General features: G+C 36.1%; 1 protein-coding gene across 2 annotated transcripts in view; it reads right to left on the bottom strand.

Annotated features, from left to right (window-relative positions):
* DMD (dystrophin) overlaps window positions 1-16240 on the bottom strand; it is a 1630689-nt gene that overhangs the window by 720054 nt on the left and 894395 nt on the right. For both annotated transcript variants that reach the window (XM_047076051.1, XM_047076052.1), the window contains exon 43: window positions 6336-6500. In XM_047076051.1, coding sequence (XP_046932007.1) covers window positions 6336-6500 — 165 coding nt within the window. The remainder of the gene's footprint in view (window positions 1-6335; window positions 6501-16240) is intronic.

A 16240-nucleotide genomic window follows, 5' to 3' on the forward strand; every position in this document is an offset into this window, starting at 1 on the left:
TTTGAGAATAGAAAACTTCATCCCAATCTAGAGGTACTGTAGGTAAAATCTGATGGCAAGTTCTTGGCTTCTAATCTTTTAAAAGTCATATCTGAGATTTTTTATAAGAACTTAGGGCAAAACAAAGTTTCAAAGGCCTGTGTCATCGACTACTATCCTTGTCTCACCTGCATAAACAGAGTCCAGCTTTACTGGGTAAACAAGAATAGTCTTACTGGGAGTACCTTTGATCAAAAGGGAGGTGACTGTACAGAAACAAAAATTACGTTTCAATAGAAAACTGTAGCACACCCATGTGGGTTATCAGATTATTTCGCATTTCCTTGTAAACTACATGGCAGTGTTACCTAGATCAAATTGGACTGTCTTACACATTTTGTCTGTCCTTATCCAATTTTCTATTCCTTTCGTTTCCTTCAGTATCTGGCTACAACTCTCCAAACTAATGTTCCCACTTTTTCTCTTGTTCTCCTGACTTGGCATCACTGAGAACTAAAAGCTGACTACCCAGATCGCTATCGAGATTCTAGATGGTCCTATAGTTGAACTTTCCTCTCAGGCTCTAAAGGAATCCTGAGAGCTGAAGCTGGACAACTTGATATCTACTTCAAAGGACTCATCAGCACAGCGCACTATGTATGGACAACCTTCCTGCCCGGAGCTGCTATATGGGCCACTCAGGAAGTTTATCAGAACTCCCACAGCTTTTATGCTCGGCTCCAGGAAATAACTATGACTGTGGACAATCTTATAAAACCTCTCTGATGTCTGTGCTGTCACCCAGAACATTCAAAATGTGATAAAATGGCCACTGCCTTTATCACTTTACCATCTAAAGACGTTTCCAGCCCAACCTTTAGGAATCTTCCTAATTGGCTGCCCTCTGGATTCAGAAACTGGGTTTATAGTCTGCTCCAATCATTAATCTTTGTTTTTCTTCTCCCTGCCATAGCAAATATCCCTCATTAAATACCTGATTGCTCATACCATCCAGCAAAATCCTCTACCATGAAGTTTCAGACTCAGCTCGAGTAGTCCTTGAACAACAGAAAGTTTCAGAAATAATTGACACGAAGTAGCTTTCCTCAGCTGTTCACTAGGAAACCTGGTTTCCCTTGGACAAAAGAGGGGACTAATGAAGATGGCCTTAACATTCTTCTTAAGGTTGACAAAAGAATTAGGCTGGTTTCTTCCTAATTACAGGCCTGAACTCTCTTTCCTTAGTGTATTTACTTCAGAAAACTTTCCATCGTAAATTCCTTTTTCTGCCTCTTTAAGAGGTAAATTTTCTACAACTTAGGAATGTCTTCCTCAAATACCTGGGAGCCATGCCATTGAAATAGAAATATCAGGAAGGCTCCATGTCTACCAGTCTCAGGAGGAGGGAGGAGAGTAGCCTATGTTCAGTAAGTGACAATTAGCAAACACAGATGACCAAATCACAATGACCAATGTCCCCACCAATGTCCTCCACTACTTTAACACTAGCTCATCCCAATGATTAAAATCTTTCCTGTCTTTGTTTCAGTGGAGTTGACTTCAGTCATGAATAAAGTCTTCCTTGTCTATTAAGTTATCCGGTGCCATACATGTTTATATACAAATATGTACACATATACATGTACATATATATGTATATATACACATACATATGTATATACATACATATATACACATGTATATACATGCATACATACATATATACATATGTATATACATACATACATATATACATATGTATGTATATGTATATATATACATATACATACATATATACATATGTATATACATACATACATATATACATACACACACACATATATATATACATATACACATACACACACACACATATATATATATATACATATACACATACACACACACGTATAGCACTGGATAACATATATATATATATATGTTATGTGTATATATGTACATATGTAATATACATATATATAATATATATATATGTATATATAATATATATATACATATTATATATACACACATGTATAACCAGATAACTTATATATATATTATGTATATATATGTATGTATGTACATATGTATATAGATACATATGTATGTACATATATATACATATACATAATATATATATATATGATTTTATTTTATTTTTCTTTGTTTTTACAACACAGCAACATGAGCACATGCGGAGAAAGGGAAGGGTTTGGTGCTCATGTCGCTCACGTGGTACTTTATCCTTCAGTCACTCCAGGTGCGTCCCTTGGTAGTTTTCTGTGTGGATTTGACATTATGGGCAATTAAGTTGCTTACATGGGAAGGAAGAGCCAGCTTACCAGTATGTGATGTTATCTATAGACCATAGAAGCAAAGTCATTCTTGAGGGGAAGAAAAAAACCCTCCCTGTTTTCAATGTGAAAGTATTTCCATCAGTAAGACTTAACATAAAATTATGTGTCCCCGTCTCTCATATATTAATAAAAAGTTTAGAAAGCAGTAGTTAGGCAGTTTTATGTCAGATAAATAGCATACCTACAGCTCATTACTGAAAGCATTAATTAAAGATTAAAAACATAAGACGTCTTATAGAAATTTTACGTGGTCCCTGGTTCTTAGCATTCAATTATCATTTCTGAAATCTGAAATCAACATATTTTATGTCTGAATTGTGAGTACATTTGAAAATGCAAAGTCAAAGGCGTGCCTTCTAGCGGGCTGACTGAAGGGAAAGGGCTGTGATTACGCCTCATTTTCACCCTCTACATCACGATCTCATTGATTATGTTCCTCAGCTTGCTAAGGGTTCTGTGAGGTGATTTTCAAGATGAATATTGCTATTTGCAGGATTTCCTGAATAGGAATATTTCAGGAGTAAATTGCACAAACCAAGCGATGTGCAGTCAATTTTCACTCCAGCATAAACAATGCATTAGAACAGAGCCCTTAAGGCTTTTTTTCTTTGGGTTTCATTACACAGCTAGCTGCATTGCATCAATAAGCATGAAGTGCCAAGCAGGCAAAACTGAGGCTCACAGAGGGTAGTACATATTTTTCTAACAGGTGCTCCGAGTTTGACTAGAGAAAACAAATGACCTGGATGTCAAGGCCTTAGGCTCCTTGTTTCAGAGGTAGCCATGGCTACTGTGGACAAAGAAAATGTCTTTAAAGTTAGGAAATGGAGGCTCCTCGCACATCGACTTTCTTGGCATTAACCGATTCCTAAGATGTTAGAGAAGAGTTTCTTTCTCTGTATTAAAAAATGGGCACGGACTCCACAAAAGCGTTTAAAAACTGCTTTTGGCTTTCAGTAATTCCAAGTGAAGTGAAGCCCATTTTCCCATCTTTCTTGAACTGGAAAAAAAAGAAGTTTAATCTCTTTAAGTAGGGGGCTATAGCAGGCTGGACAGCCTAAAATCACATATCTTACAGCAGAACGCTAAGCAATCTTAATAAATCATTTATCAGATGGTGAATTTAGATAGAAGCTAGACAAAGAGGGATAAAGAACTAGGTAAGTTAGTAAATTATTCACATAGGTCACTATTTCCTGATTACCAGCTAGGGGTTTTTGCCTCGGATAGAGCCACACGCAAAAGAAAAAGGCTAAGGGCATATTTTTGAAATCTGCACTCCAGAGGTGAGAAGCTCAAGATATGCACAGAGGACTGAAGCCAAAGACTTTTACCGCCAGGGAAAAAGCAGCTGCCTCTCCCCTCGATTTAGACCAGGCTGCGGGAGGCAAATATCATGACTCCCTGAAACTATGCACAGCAGTGAGAGCACAGCTGACAGGAGCTCTCACTCTAAACTGCAGGGACCTAATTTGGCACAAACCTACGGGCCACGGACAAACAAATGCCCAACGCGAATTTTTGCTATTTGAGAACCACTGTGGGGGGTTTCGACTGGGAGTAAGGTCACTTTGGTTGCGTCAACAACATCCATTTGTGGTGGCAGATTTTGTTATCCTTTCTATTCAATATATTCCATGCACAGAGATAGCTAATATTGAATATATTTTTCATTACTTTAATGAAGAAGCTCATTTTCACTAAAGGATGCATCAAAAGTAAAGGGATGTTGGGGCGCCTGGGTGGCTCAGTCGGTTGAGCGACTGACTTCGGCTCAGGTCACGATCTCGCGGTTTGTGAGTTCGAGCCCCGCATCGGGCTCTATGCTGACAGCTCAGAGCCTGGAGCCTGTTTCCGATTCTGTGTCTCCCTCTCTCTCTAACCCTCCCCCGTTCATGCTCTGTCTCTCTCTGTCTCAAAAATAAATAAAACATGTTAAAAAATTAAAAAGATATTGCAGGACATTTGCAATTCATATCAAACCTCTTTAATTTGAACTACACAATCCATCGTGCCCCTTCCTGCTACCCACTGAAAGATCATATTTGCTCTTTCACTGAGAGGAGAATCTGGCCGAGGTTATCGTCTGTTGGACTAAGTAACTACTTCTTTGTTGAGGTTACCGAGTAACGAACAATGAGTATTGTGAGATAAAGTTGCACTGGAGAATGGACAGAAGTCAAATACCTCGGAGGACACCATGTACTAGCAAGGTGAAAAAACGGAAAGGATTCCAGAACTGGTGGCATCTCTGAATGATGACGTGGCTTTGCATTCTCCCACTCTTGTCTCTGCGTCTACACATAATGCGAAGGCAGGGTGGCTAGCGCGGGAGAAGCCACGGCTTAGTGTCAAGACCTCTACCGTGCCGTCATTGTTCCAGCTGTGTCTTTACCTTTCCCTGACCCGTACGCTTTCTTAAAGCCAGCCAAATTCATTCTGGTAAAGCCTACTGTGACTTGGCCTTAATCGTCAGACTTGAATGGAAGACCGCGACGCTGGATGAGCAGCCTGGGCTTTGCAGGGGTGAAACGACATCTACCTGCGATGTACGTGGCATCATCTGTGCGTGGGGGCGGCTAACAGAATGGTAGACATACATGGCAGGAGAAGGTAAGGTAAGAGTAGCGGAGCGCAGTTTGCAAAATAACTCACTTCAGCTATTTCAACCTCTCTCTTTCCTTAATCTCACTCAAGCCCATCTTTCTTAAACTTTGACTTCTTCTCTAGAATATCCTCACGCTTCATTTCGTCCTTGCCTTATCTCCTCCCAAAACAGCACCTAGTGGAGATTAAAAACATTAGGTTGTAATAATCCTGGAAAACAAGGGAAATGAAAACTTGGGGTCAGTGAATTAAAAAACAAAAAACAAAAAACTTTACTCAACATCTTCCTTATTTAGCCTGAAAGTGCCCACCGTTACATTAATCAAGAGGTTGAGATTTCAGTTTAATTGGTTTATTTGATTAGCTACTTAATGTTGTTGACCCAGAGGAGATGCAAAGTAGGACATCAAGTCGGGATAAATCTTTGGAATATGCTCCTGGGAAGAGAGAAAATACAGGGACAATCAATGTGCATAGAGATGCTAAAAGAAGATGGTGGCATCCAATTGGCATGTTGGCCTGGAGCACTAGACTTACCCGTGGCACCTCTTTGCCAATTTGGGTGTCTGGTTGCCACCTTTCTTCTTTGATTCAAAAATGTAAGTACCTACCATACACTGGGCCCTGAGATGGAGGTGTCGAGAAAGGAGTGGGGTAAGGGAGTAAAGTAAGAAGATGCCCTCTGCATTCAAAGAAGATTTTGACGAGTCTGTACAGTTTAAGTGTCCATCAATGTACAAAGGTTATGGGAAATGGATACAGAGGTTTATAAGCAATCCTAAAAGCGTTTTTTACTCTACTGGGGGTATGGAACAAAGTTTTGAAGAAGCAAAGACATTGAATTCAGTCTTGATGGATGTAGAAAACTTCATCATGCCAAATAAGGAGAAAGAAGACATTTAAGGGAGAGAGAAAAGAAGATCAAGAACACAAAACACGGCATGAAACCACATGCATCAAAACATACCATACAATTTTTTGTGGCTAGAATATAAAGGGACGTTGTTGACAGAATGAAAGGATACAGACATAAACTGGAGTCAGCCTGAGAGGGGTTTCTAATGTCTACTAAAGAGACTATACATTATTTGGTAGGCACCTAATCTCCTAAACAACTTTAGTTTTAGAGAAGCAGTCTACACATGTACATTAAGTGCAATTAAAGTAGGGATGGGAAGTAGATCATGGTAACAAACATGATGAAGACATTCTAGTGATATGTTTAATCAATAGATTATTGCTAGTAAATGCTGTAAGAAAAAGCAAAAAATGCTAGTCAATTATTATTATCATTATGATTGTTATTATAACAACAATGATGATTATGATAATGAATCAGTGATACTGCCTTTCTTTTGGAAAACAAGATTTAAAGCAAAAAGTCCCTACCTGAAGGTCAAACGGTCCTGTTTGATTTGGTTGACTGTAAATTTCCAACTGATTTCTAATAGGAGCCAGCCACAGAAGCAGATGATTTAACTGCTCTTCAAGCTGTCCAAGGTCTTTTATGTGTGCCTCAATTTCTCCTTGTTTCTCAGGCAAATCTCTAGAAACCTGTAAGGAAAAAGAGTAAAACATTCCCATGGCTTAAAGAAAAAAGTAAAAAATAAAGTTATTTGCTATAAAATGTCATCGAAATTTACTGATTTGGGTATTGTAACAAGGTGATATTGATTACTTACATGGGTTACATGTTAGAATTTAATTCATGCATACAAATCATTTATTAATAGTCTTCCCCAAAACTCTGTGCTTCAAAGACAATGAGCCTTTTCTTTTGGAAATTCAAAACACACACTCACACAAATGCATACCCAACTCCCAACTCCTACCATTACAGTATATTCTTGAACCACTCATTCACTAAACATAATGGTGCATTGCATATTAGATGGCAGATACTTTGTCTTTACAAAGTATAACTTTGTTTGATGTTAAGGAGAATTATACAAGGGAATTCTTCTATGAACAAAGAAAAATGTGGAGGTAAGCTATAGTTTAGGGGTCTAAGTATAACGAAGTAAAACAACATCAGATGACTAGAATGAAAAGAAAAAAAAAGACGTTTGGATAAGAGTAGAATATATCAGCATGATTATAGGCTATTTTTATTAAGGGCTTACAATGTGTCAAACACCATCTTTGGAAGTTTCACATTTGCTGCCTTCTTTAATCCATCCAACAATCCTAAGATATGGATACTATTATTATCCCAATTTTATAAATGGATGATGACATTAGGGCTGGGAAACATGAAATAACTTGGGAAGAAGTGTGCTAGATATTCTGTTCAACACCGAAGTCTAGAGTTAGGCTGCTGGGTTTAAATCTTAATTCCTGTTCTTTCCGAGCACTTTAGCTAAGTTTTCTTTAACTTTCAATGCCTTCTCTTCAGAATGCAGACAATGACACTACCTGCTTCACAGGTGTGAGTATCGAGCCAGGATAAGCAAGAATAAAGCCTTTTTCTTCAGACTATCAAGGGCTAAAACAAGTAGGTACCCGGTAGTAAAGAACATCAACCTGAAATGGCAACTCTTGATTACAGAACTAACACTATTCTAATAACGTAACATTATATTATGATATGAACACAAGTGTAACAGTAGACATCTATTACAAAATGCGATGTCATGATAGATAACATTTAAAAATTATTGGGTGCCTGGGTAGCTCACTTGGTTAAGTGTCCGACTGTGACTCAGGTTATGATCTCATGGCTCATGAGTTTGAGCCCCGTGTGTGAGCTCTCAGCACAGAGACTGGACCCTACTTCAGATTCTGTCTCTGGCTCTCTCTCTCTGTCCCTCTCCCATTCATGAACTCTCTCTCTCTCTCTCAAATATAAATAAACATTAAAAATTATTTTTAAAAAAATTAAAAAGTTTTATTTCCAGTATAGTTAACATTCAGCATAATATTAGCTTCAGGTGTATAATACAGTGATTCAATACTTCGATCCATCATCCGGTGCCCATCACAACAAGAGCTCTCTTTAATCACCATCATCTATTTCACCCACCCCCCACCCCCCTCCCCTCTGGTAACCATCACTTCGTTCTCTAGACTTAAAGGTCTTTTTCTTGGTTTTTCTCTCTTTTTCCTTTGCTTGCTTGTTTTCTTTCTTAAATTCTACGTATGAGTGAAATCAAATGGTATTTGTCTTTCTCTGACTTATTTCACTTAGCATTATACTCTCTAGCTCCATCTATGTCACTGCAAATGACAACATTTCATTCTTTTTTATGGCTGAGTAATATTCCAGTGTGTGTGTGTGTGTGTGTGTGTGTGTGTGTGTGTGTGTAAGTATACACACATACCACATCTTCTTTATCCATTCATCTGTCAATGGACACATGGACTCTTCCATAATTTGGCTACTGCAAATAATGCTACTATAAACACAGGGGTGCATGTATCCCTTTGAATTAGTGTTTTTGTACTTTTTAGGGGGTAAACACCCAGTAGCACAATTACTGGATGGTAAGGTAATTCTATTTTTAGTTTATTGAGAAACTTCCATACTGTTTTCCAGACTGGCTGCATCCCTTTGCATTCTGACCAACAGTGCAACAGGTCTCCTTTTTCTCCACATCCTCACCAATATTATAGGGAATATTTAAAAGGTAAACTAGATAAGCATACTAATATACTAGCGCATCATGTGAATAATGGCCCATACTTTGGAACAACTGTTTCAGATACTTTTAAAAGAGCTAACTAAAGAACATTATGTTCTTTAATTGCACCCAAGAGCTGTGAGGTGAAAAGGAGATACATTAATGGACAAAGTAACTTATCAGTTAATTTACGGGAGAAGGAATTTTATATATGCTCTGATTATATGTAAACAATATGTATCTTGAAATGTATAAATGCATTTTTATATATATTCTGTAACACGCATGCGCATGCATGAGTAAAGGGTTAACATTCAGCCTTTACTGAAGCAGTCCAGCCTGGGACTGACCTTAGGCTCCCAAAGCAATGTTTCCTTGTAATGCTAACTTTAAGATGACTGGGAAATGTTAGGCCTGCCTTGTTTGTTGTATAGAACTGTATCTGCATTGGGGAATTCGTGAATTCGAATGTAACCTAGGGTCTATATGACTAGAATGGTGTAGAAGATGAAAGGGAAATACAGACCGTGGCTTCTATTTAAAGTGAGCTGCAAAGAGCTTGGTTTTTACCCCTGGCAGCCTTTCCCTGTGTGCGCAAGGAGTCAAAAGAAGCGAAGTGTGAAGTTAGCATGCAAAGCTTGTCCACGGATAATGAATCATGATGCTGTATTTGCTTTGTTTGACTAGTATCCTGCTATAAAGTCTAGTAAACAAAATATTAGATAAAGGCCTATTTGTATTTCGTGAGTTCTAACCCATAATGACACCTATGGTGATGAATTATACTTAACGTATTTGTGTGTGAGTGTTTGAGTGTGTGTGTGTATGTGTGTGTGTGATAGTTGATATCATAAATGTAATTCCATGTATGTAATATATAATGTAATAATGCTTTCAACTTATCTTTTCTAGCATTTATCAGGAAGGTACTAAACAGTTTATTTTTATTGGATCATTTTCTAGTCACAAGTACATGAAAAAAATATTTTATAGCTTCAAGTTGCAGCATCTAAGGGCCACCAGATTCTGAAGCTAATGGAAATAATAGCCATCATATTTTCTTAAAATCTCTAAAATTGAGCTATGAACTTATTTACATCTGATCACACATAGGGTTCACATTTCAACACAGAAATCTGTATAACTTACAACTAAGACTGTTAGTTTCCTTTTCATATTCCAAACCCATCCCTTCCCGGTTCTAGAACAATTCCTGATAGCACACAGTTTGGTGGGTGAGACTTGACCAATATCTGAAATAATTAAATGATCGTCTATAAAGAGATTGTGGGGCACAAGTGGTTTTCAGGGTAATTATGACATCTACATTGGGTATATCCTTGTGTTTCCCACCACTATAGCATATGTCTTATACTATTTGTTGTTTACATTGACCTCCCGCACTGAGCTTTGATTTCTGGATGAACTGGGTTCCTACACATGACAGGCATTCAATAAACACCTGGTGAATGAAAGATAAAAAATTTCAAAATTCCGGATTTTTTTTTCAATTTAAGAAGCCATGTCTGTCCAGAGTTATCAACAGAAAGAATATAATTTCATCCTCAAGTTAAACAGCTTTAATTAACAGACAAAAATATTAGTAGATTGGAGTATATAAAAAGGAGAAACTTCTGCATGGCAAAAAAAAAATCTTCAAAGCAAAGTCAAAGGACAAATGACAAATTATAAAAACAGTATTTGTGACATCTCAGATAAAGGACTAATTTTCTTAATACATAGGAAGGTTCTGCACATTAATTTTAAAAAGGCCAACAACCCAGAGGAAAAAAAAAACTGGACAGAAGTTAAGGACAGTCCACAAAAAAGAAAACGTAAATGGATTTTAAACATACATAAAAAAGCTAAACTTTGTAACGAGAGATCCGAAAATTTCATCTATTGCACTGACGGAAATCTAAGTCTGAAATACACCAGGCTGCTAAGGCTGTGGAAAATATACTATTCTAAAAGGCCAGTGAAATGTACATACTGGTGTACCCCTTGTGGAAGAAAATTTGGCAATATCTATCAAATGCATATAACCCTTGACCCAGAACTTTTACTGCTAGGAATTTATCTTGTAGATGTATTTATGCAACAAAAGTCACCGCGTGGTGACGGTAGGCAGATGGTGGATGGGGTGGAAGATTTTCACTATATTTGAAACTTTTGCAAAATATAAATGTATCACCTTCACAAAGAACTAAATTAATTTAGAAAGGAAAACTACCGGATTCTCTTCTTACCAAAAATAATGGCGACAATATATAATTTAATAACAAATCATTATTAATAGGCTACAACATATCTAAAGCCATCAGTCCAAAATTGTGATTATTTTCCTATGACAATATCGCTTAATTAATGGTAGGGTAGAATGTGAAACTTTCTGACATATAATTTTTGTGCTTTTCCACACCTTCAAAAGAATCTTCAGGAATTGATGGCTTCTGTGTAGTTCATGGGAAAAGATAACGTGAATAATTTATGATGTAGAATACGAGTAGGTTACATGTCAGCTTTTATGTGTCTTAAAATTATTTACCGTTACAACTACTACTTTATGTTCTTATCAAAATATGTATATTAACAGTTTACTAGTAAAATGCATCATTTTCCTAATAATCTTTTTAAATATTATATAACCATACTCTTCATACAATATGTTCCCTGTGGTGAAAGCAAATAAATTAAACACTCTCAGTTTCTTTATGTGTTAATTTAGTATCTAACCAAGTCTTGACCTAATTTCACACAAGATTAGCTTCCGTTTTTTTCAACTTCTGAATTTTAATTTCAACTGTGTAGAAATTTTAATACTAAGATAAACAGAGGTGTCTGTTTTAGAAATAAACAGATATTAAATACTGGCTTCATATCTTACACCAAAAACATTCTAGAGAAATTAAAGTGTTAAGTGTAAAAAAATTAACAACAGAATTAGAATAAAATATTGCTGTGAGTAAGCTCTTTAGAAGAAGAAAGTAATGTGAATAAACTATTAAATATAATATTTGTATTGCTCATTCAAAATTCAGGCCAATTAGCAGAATTAAAAACAAATGACAGCTGAGTCTATTTGTAGCATCCATCAGACGATGGGTAGTAATCTTTTCATATAAAAAGATCTTTTAATACATGAAACGAGATGGAGAATCTACTGGAAAACTGGATAAAGAGTATAAACAGGAATTTGACAAAAAATGAAAACATCCAATAAACAAAAGTCCAAAGTAATCAATGGAATGCAAATTAAAACAGCAAAAATAAACCATCATTTGCCTATTATACTGGCTTTTGTAAAAGGTATTTATCAAAGTTCTAGAAAATAAGCACTCTTAAGATGTTTGTTAGAAGACAAATTCTTACATTTACTTTAGGGACTAATCTGATAATTCATACCAAAAAGCAAGACTTCTACCCTGAAAATTACAAACATGCCTGAGAGATTAAGAAAAGCCTAAACAAATAAAGGAATATACCTTATTCTCCTACTGGAAGAAACCATTTGGAAGGTCCTATATTGTAAAGATATCAACTCTCTTCAAATAAGCTATAAATTCAATTCAATCTCTTTTAAAATTATAAGACCTGGTTTTTAATAGAAAGTGATGTGCCAAGTCTAAGATTTACATGCAAATGCCAAGCACCAAGAATATCCAACACGATCTGGAAGAACAACAAAGTTTAAAAAGGTTTACTATCAGAGGGGCGCCTGGGCGGCTCAGCATGTTAAGCCTCTGACTCTTGATTTGTGCTCAGGTCATCATCTCACAGTGTGAGAGATGGAGCCCCTCAGCGGGTTCCATGCTGGCAGCATGGAGCCTGCTTGGAATACTCTTCTTTTCTCTCTACCTCTCCCCTGCTTATTCTCTCTCTCTCTCTCTCTCTCTCTCTCTCTCAATAAACAAAGAAAGAAACAAACAAGCAAACTTAAAAAAAAAGAATGGGGTGCCTGGGTGGCTCGGTCAGTTAAGCGTCCAACTCTTGACTTTGACTCAGGTCATGATCTCAAGGGTCATGAGTTCGAGCCCTGCATCAGGCTCTGCAATGACAACAGGGAGCCTACTTAGGATTCTCTCTCTCTCCCTCTCTGCTCTTCCCCTGCTCACAGTCTCTCTCTTTCTTTCTCTCTCAAAATAAATAAATAAACTTCCAAAAAATAGAATGTTTACTACCAGGTATCATTATTTAATATAATGAATTCTGTGTGGTATTGCTGGACTACATGTATTTACTTAATTTATGACAATGGTGCCCCTTCAGTTGAGTGGAGGGTGGATGATCTAGAAATACACACGCTCTACAGGTGTTGGATGTCAGAAGAAAGCTTATCCTTGGCAAGGGAGGTAACTGGGAAGGTGTTAATTACTGGGAATGAACATGAAGGAAGATGCTGGGATAATGTTCTAATTCTTGATCGGGTGCTAGAAGCATGGTAAGCTAATTTTTAAAAAATCCATCAACCTCTATTCTTATGATCTGTGTACCTTCCTATGTGTCTCTTATCTTCCAACTTAAAAGATTACATGGAAATATTTTAAAAGCCTTAGGGTAAATACCTAGCAGTGCAATTGCTGGATCCTAGGGTAGTTCGATTTTTAACTTTTTGAGGAACCTCCATACTGTTTTCCAGAGCGGCTGCACCAGTTTGCATTCCCACCAACAGCATAAGAGGGTTCCTCTTTCTCAGCTCTGCTACGTATTTACCCAAAGGATACAAAAATACTGATTTGAAGGGATACATGCACCCCGATGTTTATAGCAGCATTATCAACAATAGCCAAATTATGGACAGAGCCAAAATGTCCATCGACTGATGAATGGATAAAGAAGATGTGGTGTATATACACAACGGAATATTACTCAGCCATAAAAAAGAACGAAATCTTGCCATTTGCAACAATGTGGATGGAGCTAGAGTGCATTGTGCTAAGTGGAATGGCAGTCAGAGAAAGACCAATACCATATGGTTTCACTTCTATATGGAAGTTATGAAACAAAACAGATGAACATAAGGGGAAAAAAAAAGAAAGACAAACCGCTACACAGACCCTTAACTACAGAGAACAAACTGATGATTACTGGAGGGGAAGTGAGTCGGGGGATGGGCTAGATGCGTGACGGGTATAAGGTGGCACCTGTTGTGATGAGTCCTGGCTATTGTATGGATGTGATAAATCACTAAATTCTATACCCGAAACTAATATTACACTGTATGTAAATTAACTGGAATATTAAAAATTAAAATAAAAAAGGATTCATTCCTTTCAATGAAAAAATTTGACCTCTATGAATTTTTCTTGGGGAATATCAGAGATACACAAAACACAGAGATGTGATGAGCATGCTCAATTCTGTCATTTATACTAGTGAAGAACCGACACAAAACCCCTCAAGTGGAATAAATTACCTGCATATAATGGGATACTTTGCAACTTTTAAACTACATATTATGAAAAACATTCTACTTTGAAAAATATTCATGATTTGTTAATTAGTAAAAAGATAAGTTATACACCACACATAAATTATATCTTTGATTTTCTGTGTATATTTGGCATATCAGTATATACACACACACACACACACACACAAATATATATATTTAAATGACTGGAAATACATAACACTATAAACCATGATTTTTGGGGAGGGTGTTACCAATTATAGATAATTTTTAATTGCTAATATATTTTAGTTTTTTCCAAAGTTTTCTTTCCAAAGTTTTCTTTCTTACTACACAGAGTTTTATTTTCTATGTTTTAAACATTAAATGAAAATGAATAAATGGATAATACTGATTGGGTGACTGGCTATCCCTCTAAAATATTTCCAACAATAAAATTACCATTTTTACTTAGATTTACAATATGCTTTAGGTACTATATGACTGATTTTACTTCTATTAGCTTCCTTGATCTCATCCATAATTCTGTGAAATATATATTCTTTTCTACAACTGACAAATGAGTAAATTAAGGTCCAAAACTATAAATATTCCCAGCATTACTGTTAAGTGAAAAAAAAATGTGGCATTAAACATCTGGGTTTTCCTGACTCCATATTCTAACTTTCCTTTTCTCTTCCCTGCCAAAACATACATTCTCCGATCTTTCAAAATCTAATGTATTACTTGATAAATGGAGTATTAAAATTCATACTTTTCCAAAGATTTTAATATTTATGGAGACAATCTATATCCTTCATGCTAATTACCATTAATGAGATATATATTTAGAAGTCAACTTTAATATGACCAATATAAATGATATGCATGTATAAACATATTCTGAAAACAAAAAAAAAATACAATTTGACATTTGTTAATTCAACATTGTCTATCGGGGTGCCTAGGTGGCTCAGTCGGTTAAGCGTCTGACGTTGGCTCAGGTCATGATCTCACGGTTTGTGGGTTCGAGCTCCGTGTTGGGCTCTGTGCTCACAGCTCAGAGCCCTGAGCCTGCTTCGGATTCTGTGTTTCCCTCTCTCTCTGCCCCTCCCCCACTTGTGCGTGCGTGCGCTCTCTCTCTCTCTGTCTCTCAAAAATAAATAAATATTAAAATTTTTTTTACAACATTACCTATTATATAGGGACTACAAGATAAATTAGATTGCTTACTGAATCAATCTTTGAATTATGATTAATCTAAAACCATGATTAAATAAATGATCTCCATGCAACTGTAGTAATTATCTTCCCCATTTTGGTAGATTTGTCATCCATTTTAAAATAAAGATATAGACAAAATAAGTTGTTATAATAATTAAAAATGGTAAGAAAAAATTGCCAGTTCAAGTACATAGCAATTCTAATGATAAATTAACATTATTTCCAAAGAATTTAATAATAAATACTGAATTCTGAACCTTCCATATTTAAAAATAAAGATGATACCTGATGGAGTTTTAACTCAATTTAAAAATTCCTATCTCATATAATTCCAAAGCAAATACCAGGTAAATGAAATTTTGGTGTAAAAAATAAAGCCATACAAATAATGAAGATGCGGGTAAATGTTCTTATAACTTTGATGTAAAAGTTACAATTTTGATTTTAAAATCATAAAGTGATTGATTTAAATTCATAGCAGTATAAAACCTCCTCATATAAAAAAATCAAATAAGCAAAAGCAAAATCAAACCCCAAAACAATCCGTATTAAACAACTTGACAGACACTCAAGATAAAACCATTCTCACAGATCAACAGGACAAAGACAAACACGCTACAGAAAACAATGAACAGGGCTCACAAATTCATAAAAGAAGAACTATACCTGACCTAGAAGTCTATTCAAACTGTTTAACTTCACTAGAAACCATAGGAATCAAATTCAAGCAAATCTGGCTTCCAGCTAACTTACTAGCACTTTACAAGTGCACCTATCGATTTGGCAAGTTTTTTTTAAAAACTTCTTGTATCACAATACAGTGGTGTCATGTAATAACAAAAAAGTGCTAGTAAGTTAGCTGGAATATCCCTCCAGGAAGGGTAGGGCTGGGAGTGGATTGGGTAGAGTTTTGCAATATGTATTCAAATATAAATATATTACCACACTTAGACCATAAATCCTACATTTAATATTTTCTCTCAAGGCAACAATGGTGTGTACACATGTGAAATCACAAGAATGTCTGCCACAGCCTCACTTATAGATACACATCATTT

This window comes from Lynx rufus, unplaced genomic scaffold, assembly GCF_022079265.1.
Source record: "Lynx rufus isolate CCGP_SWC_20201006 ecotype Redwood Valley unplaced genomic scaffold, mLynRuf1.p SCAF_14, whole genome shotgun sequence".
Classification (NCBI taxonomy): Eukaryota; Metazoa; Chordata; class Mammalia; order Carnivora; family Felidae; genus Lynx; species Lynx rufus.